The sequence below is a fragment of the Bicyclus anynana genome, chromosome 4, assembly GCF_947172395.1.
Source record: "Bicyclus anynana chromosome 4, ilBicAnyn1.1, whole genome shotgun sequence".
Classification (NCBI taxonomy): Eukaryota; Metazoa; Arthropoda; class Insecta; order Lepidoptera; family Nymphalidae; genus Bicyclus; species Bicyclus anynana.
Genome location: NC_069086.1, coordinates 17,321,912 through 17,341,045, shown reverse-complemented (window position 1 = coordinate 17,341,045; position 19,134 = coordinate 17,321,912). Strand labels below are relative to the sequence as shown.

Here is a 19,134-nt window from a genome sequence, read left to right as displayed (position 1 = left end):
AATAAACGAATAAACGTACAGGCAAAACAAAATTGCTTGTGTGTGCTCAGTGGATTTTTGCGGTGATTTTATAGGCACATAGCATTGTATAGTATGGTTCCATGTGCTTTTTCACACCTTGAACCTTAGGTAGTAAAGTTTAGTGCGAGTTTAATAAACATCATAACAGATGGCACCACCGGTACGTTAACTTAAGCTTCAGTTTTGTTTTATTCAGATCTAGACTCAGTAGCACAGTTACAGGAAAGACATGAAACAGGGTATAGATTAAGCTAAATCATTTTTATCAATAGTCTATATCTAGTATCTATGCGTACGTAATTAGTATCATCTAAGTATAAAAAATTTTTGGAAGAGGATTTAATTTAATAAATCCTCTAAGAATTTGACTTTCAGAAAGAGCAGGTCATAATCATCATTACGTAATATTAAATAAACTAGCCGACGGCGCGCGGTTTCACCCGCGTACTTTCTGCAAATTCATTTGTGAATACGACGATATTATACAGGGTGTCCCGTAAATAGTACGACATGCTCTACAGAGTGTTAACTGACATCAAGTCCTACTAAACTAACGCTATGTTAGCTGAAATTACAAAACACAAAAATCCCCACCTTCAGTGTAATTTAGTCCTACCATGTGCTAGAAAATTTTATGTCGTTTCAGCTAATGAAACTTTGGTTTTTACTTCTGCAAAGTGATGTTTTTCCAAAAAATTACACTACTCCTCTTTTACGTTTAATGATATTTTTATATGCACTTTTAACAGTCACCTTGAAAAACCTTTTTCTCAGGAACAATGCATCAAGTTAAAGTTCATATCAAATACTCTGTTCTGCCGTCCCTTAGAATTGTTAAAAAAACAAACTTTTAACTAAGCCAACACAATTAAAAGATATAGCCATTTATCTGCAAGTTTTCGACCCTCAAAATAATCAAAACCTACAAGGTAAACTCAGAATCTTGAAATGTGGTAGCAAGTCACGTCATAAAACACAAATAGATGACGCGCGGTTTTACCTGCGTGGTTCTCGTTCCTGTAGGAATACGGGGATAATATAGCCTATAGCCTTCCTCGATAGATGAGCTATCTAACACTGACAGAATTTTTCAAATCGGACCAGTAGTTCCTGAGATTAGCGCGTTCAATCAAACAAACAAACAAACTCTTTAGCTTTATATATTAGTATAGAGTATAGATAAAGAAAAAAATCCGAAAACCATAATTTTTTTGTCATGTAATAAAAATATTTTTAATCAGTTTAAACTTCCATCCCGATTGTACAAAAATCGTTACAGTACCTATAAGCCCAGGATTGTACTGAACCCCCGGTGCGGGAGTCCAGCTCGCACTTGGCCGGTTTTTTTTAATTTAACGAAGATAACATCAAGCAATCAAATGAATCTGTTACCATCATAGTTCACCAGTATATACCTACCGTTGTAATGACCCCGATCACTGATAGTGTCACCACCGCACCGGTTGTCACCTGGAAACGGTTCTGTTGGCCTACCGATTGGTATCGTCTGTTTTACCACGTGTTATAGTTGTTAGTATGTCTTATTGTAGATCGTGAGGTAGGTATAGTATTTACTCTAGTATAGTCCTTGGTAAGTAAGTTGAACCAAGATGACAGTTGCGCAGGTACATAAACAAAAGTGTTAATTAAACGCGCGTACAAAAACATGTCAAATAATGGGGATGATGACTAGGTTTGAATATATTGATTTTAATGATACATTCGGGTAAATAAGGTTAAATAACTATTTTATACATAAAAAGCAAAGATTGACTGGATATTTGCAAAATAAATAAGATTATAAAATTTCAAAATCTATTAAAAATATTTTATCGTAATTAGATGAAAATTCATACAGTTTTCGTACATTAAATGTGACATTTTTAATATATGAACTATAATTTCATATATTAAAATTTTTTAATTTACTAATATGATTAATGATATGAATGATATGAAACATTTTTAATATACTTATATGATTTTTTAAGTGCTTTATTAATTTCTCGTATATTTTAAGTACTTATTATGAAAAACTGAAGTTTTCTGTGTGACACAAAATGCTTTTTTCTCTAGGGGGTTCCTTTTTTCTCTCTAGATGCAGGTATAAGCTGGTCCTAATCTAAATACCTACTTACGAATACTTCTAAAATACTATATTTATTTTATATAATCATACTTTACAAAAAAAAACGTAGCGATAAGGCCGCCTTTTGTATCCAACTTCTGTGCTATACTTTTTTCTGTCTTATTATTTGCTTTTCGTATGTTGTGGTGTACAAATAAAGTATAAATAAATAAATAAATAATTAAATAAAATACTTATTGTACAAGCATGCGCAAAGACTCAAAAACAGCGGTCAATCAGACATTTATATTAAGCCCAGATACAAATAACTGCATTGTCGATTAGTTTGACCCGAACGAGACTATAAAATAACGTAATCTATGCAAGTAATTGCTTCTTAATTACCTACCGCATCAGATAATAGCAACGATGATTGAGCGACTTTTCGAAGGTTTTAACACCTTCACGGTGAATCGTGTGGGAAACGATAATTCACTGTGGTTTTTTATTGAAAGACAAAGGAGAATACCCACCGGCCCATACAACGGCCTCGAGAATCCAGATATATCCCCGTCTAAAAGTATATGATGATGATTATATGATGTATAAATAAGGATTTGGTTAAATAATTGCTTTAGTAAAAGTATATTTCTAGAAGAAAAAAACATTTCTTTATCACTTCTTGCTCAAAAAGTTCGCCGACGTACCAAATCGGTGAAGTAACATTTGAAGTTGTATTATTTGCTTGTATTATTTTTTTCTGATACCAACGAACATAACCAACGAGGTCTTCAAAAAATGTTGCAAATCTCAGGCTGTATGGTCAACAATCTTTGCTTGTCCGTTAGTGACAAATTAAAGATGAATTAAAAATGTAAAACGTTGTAGCAAACTTTCTTTTTGTGAAGTGATTTTAATATTAAAGTAGAATTATTAAGATTTTTTTAGATATAAGTTTATTGTCCGGGTGTTTAGGGTAGGCCTAGGCCGGGCATAGGCATTCCCTTTTAGTTCTTGACTACAGTCGCACTCACAAATATTGATTCGTGGAAAAGTTTCAAGTATATTATTTGGCAATTTGAAATATTTTTGAAAGTGATTGAAAAATTCAAGGCTTGGCTATTTTCATGGAAAACACTACTTATGGTCTTTGCGATATGTTACAACAATGCATTGTGAGATCCACGCTAGCGTCTGCATTAATTAAAAAATATATATAATATATAAACCGTCGAATAACATACTCCTTCGAGAAACATACTCCTTTTTTTGAAGTCGGTTAATAAAAATAATTTAATCTCTATAATATTACGTGTAGACACAGTTTGTTTTTATATCAAACCTTTTTTTCTGCAAGCAAGCCGAGATAACTTCATGATATTATGCAGTGTCAGTAATTTATGTAAGTGCCCCATCCGGCTAAGTGTTAATAATTGCTTGGCGGTATAAAAGTGGCCCGAATGAGTTATCTGAAGCTACCCTTAGGCTGTTTAATTATATGAAGCTATGTAAACTCTGGATTAATGTCGCCAGTGCCCACGTCAGCGACATGTTGTACGACAAAAAGTCGCTGTAACGCATATACGACATCGACTTATAAGATTTTTTATGTTAAAAGTTAATATATCAAGGTTTGCTCACCAGTACTAGCATGTGACATATCTCGTGAAGAGTAAAAAATTTCGACCAATGGCGGCGGGTGCAGTACCATCTCTTACGCCACAACACAATTAAAAAGATAGCAATATTTCCGGTTACGCAGCTATTGGCTGACATTTGTTTATTTACTAGTATCTTCTCAAGATAAGTCGTTAAGGTCGCATATCAGGCCTTCTGATGTTCAGTGGTAATTCCTCGCATTTGGTAGAGCAACGTTTTGAAAACATACACACGATCTAAAATGTGCTGCCCTATGTCCGTAAATTTTAGGCCTAGATGTTAAGCCTCATTTGCTTATAATTACACAGGCAACCATTCCCTTAAAATTCTAAGAGAGCAATGCTCCTTGACTGAAATATGTATGGTGGTACTTTCACAGACCAGCTTTATTACAAGTTATATCACTAGTCACTAGGTACTAAAACATAATACACTGGTTGACAGGTATTTTCTTGTCATGTGCTTCAAGGTTTTGTTACGTTACACTCACATTAGGTGGGCCATCTAGTCATGTACTTGCTCTGTCAAGCATTATGTAAAGTTTTAAACCAAAATTTAATTAATTGACATTGGCTTCCTACAAATGTATGTACTCGTAAGTATCTTATCGGTTCTGCGACAATCACGTAGCACGCTCGACAAAATATTGTCAAAAAGACTTTTTATTTCACAGTGTCTTACGTGTGCTTTCCACCAGTTCTGCGAAGCGAGGATGAGCTATGTAAACTCGGTCCTAATTCCCTTTTTATAGGCAATTCTAGGCAGGTTTATAAATAGGAGATTAATTTGTAGCGACACGTAAAAAAGCCATTGTGCTAACAACTACACACTCAATTATTATAATGCAGTTGTTAACTATGGCAGAAATTGTTACCAGAGTGTCTATGTACTTCGTTTTGTAATTAAGCACGTCTGTTTTATCTCTAGATATACAGTCTATTTTAAATCTCACGGTACATTGTAGAACACTTTTTAACACACATTTTAAAAGTAAAAAAGGTGATGGTCCATTTCAAGTCCACTCTTGTACCCCGTATCATTAAAATTTTAAAAATACATTTTTTTATTAAAATATAAATAAGTGAATAAATGTCACTAAATAAAAAGAAATAAATATAAAATTTAAACCCAAGTTTTTGAGTTATATAAAGATACTTATAGCAGCTATGACATGACGATTGACAGCAAACGTCAAATCGACTACTGCATTGAAAACGTCATAAATCCGCCATTATTACCCATATTAGTGTTACATTTCTTGGGAGAGAACGAATATTATTTCGAAAAAAAATAAAGTAAATTCGTAGATTTGTATAATCAAAAATAGTTCCATAAAATTTTGAACCATCTCCTTTGAGATTTAAGTTTTTTCCTTTGTTTGTTACGTTTACAAGCCTTAGCTACTCAATATAATGATATTTTACAAACATGTTGTTAGTGGAACAGAAAATAGGTAATGACGCTTTCATCCAAAGAAAAGCTTTCTGTTCTCAAAATATAATAGAAGAAAAATCGAATAGAAACACAAGTTACGATAATACAATATTTTTAGAGAATTTGCATACTTTTGATGGTGCATCGCATTCTGTCGCGTTGAATGAATCGGTATCGGTAGAAAAATGATAGTGTAAAGAGAGCCTTATTGTTTTCAGTATGAATACTTATTTAAAATTAGAACGAAGTGTTTATTATCCTCTTTGCCCGTAAGTAGAGGTCACTGGTCATGGATTATGATAATATTTTTCTCTCGCGTTATAGCGCCGCATTTTAAATGGACCGTATAAACTGCGGTTAGCCCTATCCCTTCACATACCAAACGCGGCGATAGAAATGTAGTGCAAGAGCCCATTGTAATATTTCGCAATAGAATATTTTATAAATATTCTTGGTTAATCGAATGTGAATCTGTAGAACTGGGTGGAAATATCCTCGGTATGTATTTCTAACTTTTTTTTATTAGACAAATTTTCTTGTAAACGGAAAAACTTGTAAGTTACATGCATCTAAATTAGCTTTCTTAATCCGAATAGTAACAAAATTACTGGTTTAAATAAGCATGTTATTAAAGATAAAATCATGAGAGATAACCAAGTACGAGTGCTTTTACAAAAGACATTTGCTATCTCCTACCATATTGAACATAGATATAAAATATTATACATATCACCCATCACATAAACCTGTCATTGAGCTTACTACTGTACTAGTGTTACCATGCTAGCCATGTGCGTACTATTGGACGATATGCATTTAACAGTATCGCTTGCCAGGTTTCCTCACGATGTTGTCCTTATGCCATTGAAGCAAATTCATGCATGTTTCAATAAGAAAATACGTTAATGTATTATTTGAAGACGTTCTTAAACTTAGTTAATTTATTTGCAACAGTTATTTTGTGGCAAAATATTTTCTAAATACTAGTTTTTCAGATCAGAAGATATCCATCCAAATAAAAATATCTCGATCAAAGTGGTTGCATTAAAAAATATTGATATCCAAGAAGTAATTTCAACCTCGAAGTCTATAAAACAAGCATTGTTATGGTATACTAGCAAACGCCCGCGACTTCATCCGGCCTTAGACCTCTTAACTCTAGCCCTTAGCTGTATTAATGGAGTAACTTCTCCCGTTTTCCCAACATTTCCCTTCACTGCCCTGCTCTGCTCTCCCTTCAATGATCGTAGCGTGATGAAAAGTATACTATAACCTGCTCAGGAGTATGAACAATAATTGTACTAAGTTTAGTTAAAATCCGTCGAGTAGTTTTTGTTTGTATAACGAACATACAGACAGACAGACTGACAGACAAAAATTTTACTGATTGCATTTTTGGCATCAGTATCGATCACTAACCACCCCCTGATAGTTATTTTGGAAATATATTTCATGCACAGAATTGACCTCTCTACAGATTTATTATAAGTATAGATTGTGTAGGTGGTCTCCTAGACTAATTAGTACCGTTTGCACCAGTTGGCTAGAGCCGAGAGTTGTTTGTTACTTGTTGGAAAACATTCTGTATCTTTTGCATTGCGCGTACAATAAAATAAAACTGAGCATGCATCGAGCATTTTGAGCATGCTCAGTTTTACTATTCTATTTTTGTTGATGGTTTATCTTATTAATACAATAGTAAGCTCCTGCGGGCTGGTGTTTTACACTTTTTGTATTTAACGAATATTCTAGTCCATATTTAAGACGTTTTTACACGATTTTATTTACATACCTTGCGTTATCCGCTATTCTCACTAATTAATCTGTGTAGTGGTCCAGGGTTCAAAATTCAAATTCTGGGTCAGTATATATTAGATACCTACTGAGTTTTTCTTTTTCTAAGATCGGAGGAACTGATAGTGGTCGTTAATTAATTTGACATTAAAAATTATCGCCCTAAGCCCGCCAACCCGCTATGGGGAAGCGTGGTGTGTCTAAGCTCCATATCCTGTTTCTTATAAAGAGAGAGTCCTAGAACTGTAGAGGCCCGTTAATTTAGGCTGATCATATAACCATGGATTCAGAGGCGTCTCTAAAATATGTTGCGCCTGGGTGCAATTATTACCTAGCGCCCTCTAACAAACGCGTGATAAAAATATAAAACGTACAAAAATGTTAGCAAGTAATTTTTGACGGCCTCTGTGGCGCAGTGGTATGCGAAGTGGACTTACAAGACGGAGGTCCTGGGTTCGTCCCCGGCTGGGCTGATTGAGGTTTTCTTAATTTGTCCAGGTCTGGCTGGTGGGAGGCTTCGGCCGTGGCTAGTTACCACCTTACCGACAAAGACTTACCGCCAAGCGATTTAGCGTTCCGGTACGATGTCGTGTAGAAACCGAAAGTGGTGTGGATTGTCATTCTACTCCTAACAAGTTAGCCCGCTTCCATCTTAGATTGCATCATCACTTACCATCAGTTTAGATTGTAGTCAAGGGCTAACTTGTACAGAATAAAAAAAAAACGGTCGGCGCCCCTCAAATCCGTCGCCCCCCAAATCCCACCCCCTTCACCGTAGGTAAAGACGCCGCATGGATTATGATACTTTTCTCATTTTATAACCAATAGGGTCTTAGGAAACAATAAAATAGCTCCGCGGCTTGACAATAGAAGCTCGCTGCACTGCGGCGCGTAATTACGTCGGCACCACACTTGCATAACTTCCTGCTTTCACCGCAACAAAGAGTTTACTTGGCATTTACTTTGCTACACCTCAGTACACCATCATATTTTTAAAATAAAATCAAAATTATGTAGTTTCCAAAATCAAAATTATGTAGTTTCCAAAATCAAAATTCATTTATTTTATAAAGTGTCTAGTTTACTAAAAGTTCTACTACCAGGGGCAGGTTCTTCTGAGAAGAGTCGGCAAATTATACAAACTAAAATAAAAAATCACCCGACATTATTAGTTTACCTATATATTATATTATCATCTCCATATACTTTTATGGGGGGGCGTAACTGGGTTTCTTGGGCCAACGTTGTATGGGCTGGTGGACATTCCCCTTTAAACTAATATTATAAACCTAAAGAGCTTGTTTATTTGTTTGTTTGATTGAACGCGCTAATCTCAGGAACTACTGGTCCAATTTGAAAAATTCTTACAGTGTTAGATAGCCCATTTTTTGAGGAAGGCTATATATTTTCCCTGTCTTCCTACGAGAAAGGGAACCACGCGGATGAAACCGCGCGGCGTCAGCTAGTCTTACATAACGACGCTATTCATTTATGTCAGAAATTCTTCACGTCATTTAAGAATCATTATATTGGCTTACAACAATTTACAAGCTACGATACGATGCCACATAGTCAAATAGACTCCGCGCCACGAAAATAAGTCGCGCAGCTAAAACCTTGACTAAAATTAACAGCGCCTTCATGGAGATGAGCGTAATCAAGACATTAGCGCCGCGTCTACGGGACTAGTTTCTCGGCGCGGAGTATAGGTAAACACAATGGGTAAACATATATATCACAGACACAAAGACAGACAAGACAAACTTTTAACACCCCTTATATGTTTGATATATTTTGTATGTCTACTGCGTTAAAAATCAGTAAGTATACATAGGTACAGTAGGGTAGAGTAAGTAATTAGCGTAGAGTTAAAAACTTTTTTTTTTGGGAAGCATCATTTTAATATAATGTGCTGACAATTCGAAGCCAATCGATATATGTTCAAAGCCTCTACCTACATACCTGACCTTTAATATGCCGCAAAATTAAAGGCTCTTTTAAAATGTCATGATTACAAAACCGATTGCGAATGTATGACTGATGATTGGCTTCGCAAGCTTTATATTCTACATCATTCGCACAATAAGATATCGATCTTGCGATTCGAATTGCGTATTATCGATCGTTTTTCATTTTAGACACGCCCTGTACATCTTGCTTGCTTACATGTGGAATACTTTACTACATACATACTTTTCTGAACGGTGCGTGTTGTTTTTTTTTTTTTTTTTAAATTGCGTTCCTTTATATTATCAAGTTCACGGAGTTTGACGGGAAAATCGTAGTCGACCGTCTGTATTTGACCACAGCTCTAAGGCAAATTATTTGCTACAGAATGAAAATGAATTATTGGTTAAAAAAACTTGAGGACTGGCTAAATGCACAAACTCGTAGTTTAGCCATAATGAAAAAAAAAGTTCAAGCATGCATACAAATATAATGGAACTAGCTAATTATGGAATGTGTTATATAGGAATGAACTTTAGACAGGACCAAGGTGTAAGACAACTTACATAGCTCCGAGCAGCGACTGAGAATTTTGTTTTAAGAAAGAAAAACCCAATATTTTCTATTCCGAACCATAAATTCATGATCCATAGCTATTGGAGATATATGGTCGCTCTTCCGTACATCTTAAATGGACACTCTCTTACAATTTCCTTATTGGAACGTTTTGCTAACTATCATAAGTAGGTATCCAACAGATGTATTATTATTTTCTCTAAGTCAGACTGCAACGAGGCAGTCTTTTTAGCTTTTGACTAAAAATATTGCAAAAGTTGTTTGTATAATGTCATGGCACAGAGGCGTTGTGAGTAGGAGGCTATAGCTGTTTACGGAAAGTTGTCGAAGGTGATGAATTGAATGAAACACCCCACTACATAGGTAGTAGACTTCCCTTCCTTTCTACAGAGGAATATGGAACTTAACCCTCCACGCCTCGCCGCTCCAATTAAGTTTGTTAATAATAGGGTCAACCATTATCCGCCTTCCTTATGTAAGTAGGATGGTGGTTCAAGTTCAAATGTCTAAAGTTACGCCAGTACCTAAACTAAATAAGTAACAAATAGGCATTGGATAATTTATGTACATTTTCATTGGATTTGGTAGGTACGGGATACTTAACACATTGTGGAGCATATTATATTCTGGGTTATTGCCATTTTGGGATTATTATTATTTTTCAAATTTCTAATATACTTAATGCTGTTCTCCGCGAAATACCAACGAATCCAAACGACAATGTAACTCTGATCCGACAGAAAATCGTCTAGTACGTTTTACTCCGAAACCTCGACGTAATTATTCTCTATCAATGAACTTCCGCAATGTAACGTGTGCTTCTATTCAATATTTTGTTTTTGTAACATCTGATCGCGATTTTGGGAAATTGTGAAGTAGCGGGAAAGAGCATAGATTTACGATTCGGTACAAGAACAGGCAACATAATTCAAATCTCCACCAATCAATAAATATATTTTTATGAAACTACAAATAAATGTACGCTCCAATACTGAAATATCGTAGAATGGAGCGTTAGACCTTGAATGACTGTTCACTGTTTTAGCCAATCGCGGCTGTTAAGTTAAATCGCGCACGTCACTGTCATTACAACCACAGCTGTCAAAGTCAAACTCAAATGGAGTTATATAGCGCATTTGATTGACTTGACAAATACGCGAGTCCGAAAAAAACACGTCAGTATTTCGCAGGTTTAAATTACCAAAGATTTCTAAATTAAAAGCATTACATTGAATCCTGTTGCGTGATATAATAGTTATTATATTTATTTAAAAGGTGCGTGTTTGTGCGTAAGTTTCAGTGTTTTTACAAAAGGACTTTTGTGGCGCATGCAAATCTGTTTGTGATTTCGTGTCTAATTAGTCTGATTTATGAATAAAAATTCATAAGCTGGTAATATTTGAGCTTATTTTCTTAATTTTAGGTTAGTCGCAACATGGAATTGAACAAATTGGTCAAGTTAAATATATGGTTTATTACATTGTCTACGGTATTTTGTTCCGTGCAGCCGCCGGCTATCAGTCCCGCTTTACTAAACGCGCCGAAGAATATAGGCGAGTGTATGTCCTGTAAAATATTCGTCGAATCGTTTAAAAAGGGTCTCGAGAGAACCTCCAGGGGAAAGTACGAGGGCGGAGACGCGGCCTGGGAGGAAGAGAAACTCAAAAAGACTTACAAACGCAGTGAGATTCGGTTAGTTGACATACAGGAAGGTATATGTAAGGATGAGAGTAAATATGGCATACAGTGCCATCATGTGGCGAATAAGGCGGAAGATTTTATAGAGGAATGGTGGGCACAGAATCCAGATGAGTCTGAGGATTTATACTCTTACATTTGTATTGATAAACTTAAGTTTTGTTGTCCTAAGAACCATTTTGGGAAGGATTGCAAGCCTTGTTTGGGTGATCACAGTAATCTGTGCAGTGGAAATGGAAAATGCCGAGGCGAAGGCACTCGTAAAGGAAACGGCACCTGTCTTTGCGATACTGGTTACTATGGTGAAAATTGTGACCAATGTGCCGATGGGTACTTCCTGTCATATAAAGACGATAACAAAATGCTTTGTTCCGAATGCCATGTGGCCTGCCTGGGCGGTTGTCAAGGTGGTACACCTAAAGACTGTGTCGCTTGCAAACCAGGCTTCATATTTGACACAAGTGTTGGATGTCTCGATATAAATGAATGTGAAGACGATAAGACTTGTACTGAGGACCAGATTTGTTTGAACTCTCTTGGATCATTCGCTTGTATGAATTGTGATAAGGCGTGCGAAGGTTGTCATGGTGTGGGACCGGATATGTGCAAGAAGTGTGCTCCAGGATACATCCGGGATGGAGAGTATTGTGTGATTGAGAGCAAAGCCGAGGATGTCGGAGATATATCAGCCACAACCAGGTAATGTGTGATAGTGATTTTGATTGAGGTGCTTAAGGATGATTTTTGACTTTTACAAATCGTGAGTTGAATTATTTTTGAGTTATATTTTTAATATTCAAAAAGTTTAATAATATTATTTAGAGGAACATTTTAAAATACACACAAGTGCTTGTTCAATTTGCCCATGATTTTATAGTTTGCCTACTTTCTGAAGACAATATGGCTTTAATTTTCGATTTTTTTTTGCTTATTTTTGTGCTTTGACAGTAAACAGTAGACAGACAGTACATTTGTGTGTAAAACTGCCACACACACATTCTTGATCTGTCATCTTATCAGTATATCCAAGGTCAACCAGACGTCCTGTAGTGCTAACATGATACCAAGTGAAAAGAAATAAACAAAATGTTGAATTTGAAATTTGTCTATTTCTATTCACAAGATTATCTCATTGGTTGCATGTTAGCACTAGTGGAAGAGATTGACTGTATTAATTAAAATAAAACTAAAAATTGAGTATTTTGTTGAATGTGCTTTACCATTTACCCTATTTATGATTTCTTACAGAAATGAAGAGTTGTGAATGCCTCACTGTGATTATTGAATTAATAGGTAACAAAATAATATTGTTAAATTTATTGGTGGTGGACCTTTACTAACAATATTAATTGTTTAATCAATGCATATATTATGTATAGTAAAAATCAAAGTAATTGCTTGTATATATAGGTATTGTTCGTTAACTTGTATTAGTGTTAATATTTTTTTTACCTGCAATTTATAAACTCACTCATTCTTTTCTCATTTTTTTTTTTTTTTTTAAATAAATAATATACTTCAACAATACACATCCCTATCTAGCCCCAAAGTAAGCATACAGAGTAGCTTGTGTTATGGGTGCTAAGATAGTTGATATTATAATATTAATATACAATTATATACTACATATAAATACTTATATGTATAATGTATAAATACACACAGACACTGGAAAACACACATGCTCAACACACAAATATTTTCCAGTTGTGGGAATCGAACCCACGGCCGCGGATGCAGAAAGCAGGGTCACTACCCACTGCGCCATGCGGCCGTCATTCATTCATTAAACTGTCTTGTATTCTGTAATAATATGTTAATGTTATTGTAATTTAAGATGACTAGTAATACTTTACTAATTTAGCAAAGGGTACCATAGCTTTTTGGTGATAAAACTTTCTATGCTCTATGCTCCATAATATATGTTTATCTATTCTACTTGCATTATAAAGAAGAAAGATTTGCTTTTTTGATGTTTGTTTACTTTGAATAGGCTCCGAAACTACTGAATCGATTTGGAAAATTCTTTCATTGTTGGGAGGCTGGACTATCCCTGGTGTTATAGGCCACCATATAAATTTATCCCTGTATTCCCATGGGAATATGAATGAACCTGGTATATTATATGTAAAGTTATAAGACTTCAGTCTTTCCTTCTGGAGCGAGCTTGGCTAGATGAATCCAGCAGCGACCTACACCAAGGGACCCACATACAATTGCCAATCAAATGGCTTAGTGCAGAAACAGCCAAAAGAAAGAAGAAGAAGCCTTTCAGTAGAGAATTTTCATAACTATGGGGATACTTAATATAATAAAATTCTCGTGTTGTGGTATTTGTTCATAGGATTCCAAGTTCATAGGATTTATGAATAATGTGTTAAAATATTTGTTTGGTTTTTTAGGTACTTTACATACATCGGTTTGCTCATAACTATTGCAATACTGATGACCAAGTCGACGTCACTCGCCAGCATAGTTGGTGTCATGGTTATGTCATACATAATGGGTGCGGAGTACTACTGCATGATAAATGGACATCAAGGACTTGTGAATCTTACCGACTTTGACTTGTTTCAGCTTCTTCGTACTTAAGTCTATGTTTAAATGTAAAAATATGAAACAAGTGTAAGACTTATCATGTATTTAGGGTTCCGTAGTCAACAAGGAAGCCTTGTATTTTTGCCATGTCCGTCTGATCTATTAAGTGTTATTTTTTGTTAGAGTTGAGAGAGTTTTGGACATTTCCTCACCCTCTACTAAACGGTTAAATGGTTATATGTAAATAAGTGTGAATGAAAAAAATAATTAATAACAAGGAAAACTGTAACACCTAAGTAGCATTACAGTCGACCAACTTAAAAAACGTAAATGGAACTCGAAAATTGCATATTAATTCCGTTGGTAATTAAAAAGATAAAGATGTTAGTGAGATAGCTAAGCCTGTTAAAACTAGAAACCTAGAATTTAGCACGGGTGAATATGAATCACTTATATAAGATGGTAAAAAGTAAAGTAAAAAAGATTTTTTTTCTCGTCTATCTCATAGTGTGTGATAGTGATAGTGTGTATCACTATCAGTATTTTTGCATTTTATGAGTTTGAACTTTAAAATTTAATCTACGGAACCCTAACTGCGCGTGGCCCGACACGCACTTGACTCGGTTTTTAATACTTATCAATATTTGTTTCGTTATATAAATTTTGTTATAAATTAAACTTTTTCTACAAAATCCAAAAAAAAACTAATCTTGTATAATATTTTTTGTATATGAAATATTTTATACTCTTTAATAAAATATCGTTGAGGTACATGATTGATAGGGAAGTTGACTGTCTTTCTTGACTGGGGTAATCGGAAAAACAGGGAATTCTTAGGTTCTTTTTTGTGACTTCAATTTTGATTTAGGTAATCATTTATATGTATTAATTGTAAAAAAAAACTTAAACAGCTCAAGATTTTTGCACAAAGCATTTTGGGACGTATCCATTAATATTATTATTTAGAAATCATGTTTGTGTCATGGAAAAGTTCCTGTGGTTTTTATTTATTTTTATATAATCTATACTAATATTATAAAGCTAAAGAGTTTGTTTGTTTGTTTGTTTGATTGAACGCGCTAATCTCGGGAACTACTGGTCCGATTTGAAAAATTCTTTCAGTGTTAGATAGCCCGTTTACCAAGGAAAGCTATAGTCTATATATTATCCCCGTATCCCTACGGGAACGGGAACCACGCGGGCGAAACCGCGCGGCGTCAGCTAGTCATGATATAATTTGGAGGGCGACCTGCTTATTCAACGTGGAATACTTACCTATTACCTACCTTAGAATGGTTATGCTAAGTAAATCTCACCAAAAATACATATGAATAAAAATCTTCTGTAACTGTTTTTATGGTCACCCTCTACTGTAAGGGCTGGACCTATTTTAATGAATTTCTTTGTGTTTGAGAATAGGGCATAAAGTATTTTTCACCCTTCTACCTCCCCCCATTTGTATTCGTGTTATTTGTATTTTTCTATGAAAGAAATTTATATGACAGAACGTTTGCCTGGTCACCTGGTTATTTACATAAAATAATTAAAAATTAGGGTAATTTATAAGATGATTTAGAAGATACATGCGAAAAGTACCCACATTGATTATTTTTCTTGTTATGATTAATTTAATGAAAATACATAATTAAATAATTTATTGTTAGGTATAATAATTAATTTAATGAAAATACATAATTAAATTATGTTTTTGTCAGCAGGTGATAATTTTATGATTCCTATTTAGTTTTTAATAGTATTTAATTTTCGCTTTATGATCGTTTATTAATTCAAATAGATAATTATAATATAAATCTATTGTTCAGTGCAGTTGCGATTTGATTTAGTATGAATTTGTAATTTTTGATGATGATTACTTTAAAATTGGAATTGCGATATTAATCAAGATACCAGTAATTTAAATAGAATAATAAGATATAATATGTAATTAAGTGTCATATTGATAATTGTATTTTTTAGTTTTTTATTTTGTTTTATTAAAATTGTGTACTAGACAAAATCATTGAAATAAATTGCATACCTATGTACCTTTTTTTTGTTTTTTATTCGTCTTGTGTACAAAGCCTTATAAAAAAAAATTGAGTTTTATACAGACCCTTTTAATCTTCGATATGTTATTAATTTCGGACACGGTGCGAGAGTTTAAATAGGCACACTTTTGTTCAAGTGGGAGGCTTGGCCGTAACTAATGGGGATGATGAATATATTGATTTCTATGATACATTCGGGTAAATAAGGTCAATGTTAACTAATTTATACATAAAAAGCAAAGATTGACTGGATATTTGCAAAATAAATAAGATTATAAAATTTCAAAATCCATTAAATTTTTTTTTATCGTAATTAGATGAAAATTCAATCAGTTTTAGCTTCCTTACATTAAATGTGACATTTTTCAATAAATGAACTATAAACATAAACGCACAAATAACAAAGATATTAGTAATTTTGTTTGAATGCCCATGCAAACCAAACGATCAGCAAGTCAACGACGTCACTAAATCGTGCCATTTTGTATGGAGCGTTTTTCAGGGATCCGCGGCAGCGCCGCAAATCTGACCCTTTAAATCTCTGTAGCTCTGAAAGTAATGATCGCAGATACACTGTTACTTTTACAAAATTGCTTTACTATTAGTATACTCTTAATTTATATACAATTTAAAAAACTGTCATCATCACTATTCCCATTATACTGTCAAAGATGCCATCATTAGCAATTAATAGCTGCAGCCGATAGTCCACCACGCTGGCCCAATGCGTATTGACAGACTTCACACACGTAGAGAATACGAAAATTCTTAGGTATGCAGGTTTCCTCACGATGTTTTCCTTCACCGTTTGAGACACGTGATAGTAAATTTCTTAAAATGCACACAACTGAAAAGTTGGAGGTGCATGGACCGGACCGGATTCAAACCTACACCCCTCGAATCGTAGGCAGAGGTTGCTTGGACTTGGACGATTGAAGTTCTGGACTCTGGACTGCTATGCTACCCCCAAAAGACCACAGTCTAAACTCCATATTTGCCCACCATACTTACCTATGGTGGGGGCATGCTACAGCGAGACTTTCAGCTATTATAAAATGAGGGAGGTCTGGCCTTGCAGGACTTTAGTTCAACGCACTATACCTGCATACTGAGTTTGGTCTTGGACTCATACAATGATATTTTATACTATAGATATGTTGCACGCCTACAAAATCACCGCAAAAAAGTGATCCGAATTTAGCTTCTCCACTGATCATGCACGCACACATGCACAATTTGTGTTTACATTAAGTATATTATATACTACCGGACGCCCGCAACTTCGTCCGCGTGAAAGTCGATGTGAAAAACTACTCCTACCCTACCCTACCGCTACCCCTACCCTACCCAATAAGGCTGCACACGCGACGGAAGCTTAAAATATGGAATAACTTCTCCCGTTTTCCCAACATTTCCCTTCATTGCTCTGCTCATATTGATTGTAGCGTGATGAAAATTATACTATAACCTGCCCAGGAGTGTGAAAAATAATTGTACCAAGTTTCGTTAAAATCCGTCGAGTAGTTTTTGTTTCTATAACGGACATACATACAGACAGACAGACATAAATTTTACTGATTGCATTTTTGGCATCAGTATCGATCACTAATCACCCCCTGATAGTTATTTTGGAAATATATTTCATGTACAGAATTAATCTCTCTATAGCTTAGACCATTAATAACTACAGATTTTTTATAAGTATAGATTTAAGTAGGTAGGTATATATAGTTTTTACACTTCCTGAAAACACAACTCGACATCGTAGACAATATTTAGGTATTATTTGTATAGATAACTTTCGTTTTATAATAAGCGTCTAAATGAAATTAAGACAATTATGCACATTTGTCCGCCTCAGTTTTGATGCGCTAGTGCCCTATCTCTAGTATAATATATCGTTGGACTGTACATGTAACATGTCAGGCATTATGTCACGACCGTGACACGGTTTCATGTTTGACACGTCATTGGAATTGTTCTAAGTTATGAGATTTAACTTTAAAACTCGTAACTTTAATTTTAAGTTTTCGATTTTAATTATCACCACAACAACAATGTGCTTCTAAACTAAGCCTAATTTAAATATATGAATTATGATTTTGCATTGATTATTGTTGTAGTGCTATTTTGTTACCATGTTTTTATAACTTAGAGAGATTTATCTAACCTAACACGATAGAGAGAGATATGTTAATTCTGAATTTGTCTCTACCTCTCTCTGTCTAAACACGACTGATAGAGAGATTTCTGATTTCCGCATCTTATTGTCGAGTTATACACCTAACTAACTGTAGTTGCAGAATAGGAATTTTCATATTTGGAACATTATAGATCGCCCTGCGAATTTGCCTCAGTCGATTTTAACGCCTCAGCGAATGTATATACATCGAAAACAGACTCTTAATAAATTATTGTAAGTATGTAGTATGTAGTGTAAGGTTTTCCGGTGACACTATGTATAAAAGGCAAAAAGACCCAATGGGAAATGTTGGACACGGTTTTAACACATTTATTACTTTAAAAAACAAAAAAAGCTGAAATTGCTAACAAATAACACACACAATGTTCTTTTTTTGAAGCCTCTGATATTATTGATGATCTAAAATCTAAAGTCTAAATTGATTTACCTACAACGTCTACCTATAGCGTACCTAATTAAACAAAACTTATTGGGTATTTTTGATGATATTGTATCATAAGTATAACTTATTCTAGGTTATACCTAGATGTAGATACTTATCCTTTTTTTTTATTCTATACAAGTTAGCCCTTGACTACAATCTCACCTGATGGTAAGTGATGATGCAGTCTAAGATGGAAGCGGGCTAACTTGTTAGGAGGAGGATGAAAATCCACAGCCATTTCGGTTTCTACACGGCATCGTACCGGAACGCTAAATCGCTTGACGGTACGTCTTTGCCGGTAGGGTGGTAACTAGCCACGGCCGAAGCCTCCCACCAGCCAGACCTGGACAAATTAAGAAAATCTCAATCTGCCCAGCCGGGGATCGAACCCAGGACCTCCGTCTTGTATATCCACCGCGCCTACCACTGCGCCACGGAGGTCGTCATCCCATTTTTTCTCATAGTTTTTACTTGATGCGCCAAGCTAAACGAAATTTTGCATGTAACTAACATAAAAAAGCATGTCAATGATCATACAAAAAAACTACATTACCATTTCGCTTTAAGCGTGTTACTTAGACATTACTTAGCATGTTATTGGCTGAAAAGTTCATTTTATTTTGGACTTTAAAGTGAAGAATACAAGATCTATTTTTGTTTATGATTTATGCTTTATATATGAGCATGTATGTAGGTCTAGTTGTCAATCACCCACACAATTGCG

General features: G+C 34.8%; 2 protein-coding genes across 5 annotated transcripts in view; both read left to right on the top strand.

The window, feature by feature from the left end:
• LOC112053695 (uncharacterized) overlaps positions 1-19,134 on the top strand; it is a 102,639-nt gene that overhangs the window by 16,675 nt on the left and 66,830 nt on the right. The window lies entirely within an intron of this gene.
• LOC112053697 (cysteine-rich with EGF-like domain protein 2) lies at positions 10,586-15,785 on the top strand. Of its 3 annotated transcripts, XM_024093191.2 has the most exons (4): positions 10,594-10,774; positions 10,923-11,896; positions 12,446-12,490; positions 13,600-13,734. In XM_024093191.2, the coding sequence occupies exons 2-3, from the start codon at positions 10,935-10,937 to the stop codon at positions 12,459-12,461; spliced, it is 978 nt and encodes a 325-aa protein (XP_023948959.2). In that variant the 5' UTR covers positions 10,594-10,774; positions 10,923-10,934; the 3' UTR covers positions 12,462-12,490; positions 13,600-13,734. The 3 variants fall into 3 exon arrangements, with proteins under 3 accessions (XP_023948958.2, XP_023948957.2, XP_023948959.2); XM_024093190.2 differs by lacking the exon at positions 12,446-12,490 and having other exon boundaries at positions 10,586-10,788; positions 13,600-15,785; XM_024093189.2 differs by lacking the exon at positions 12,446-12,490 and having other exon boundaries at positions 10,588-10,774; positions 13,600-15,785.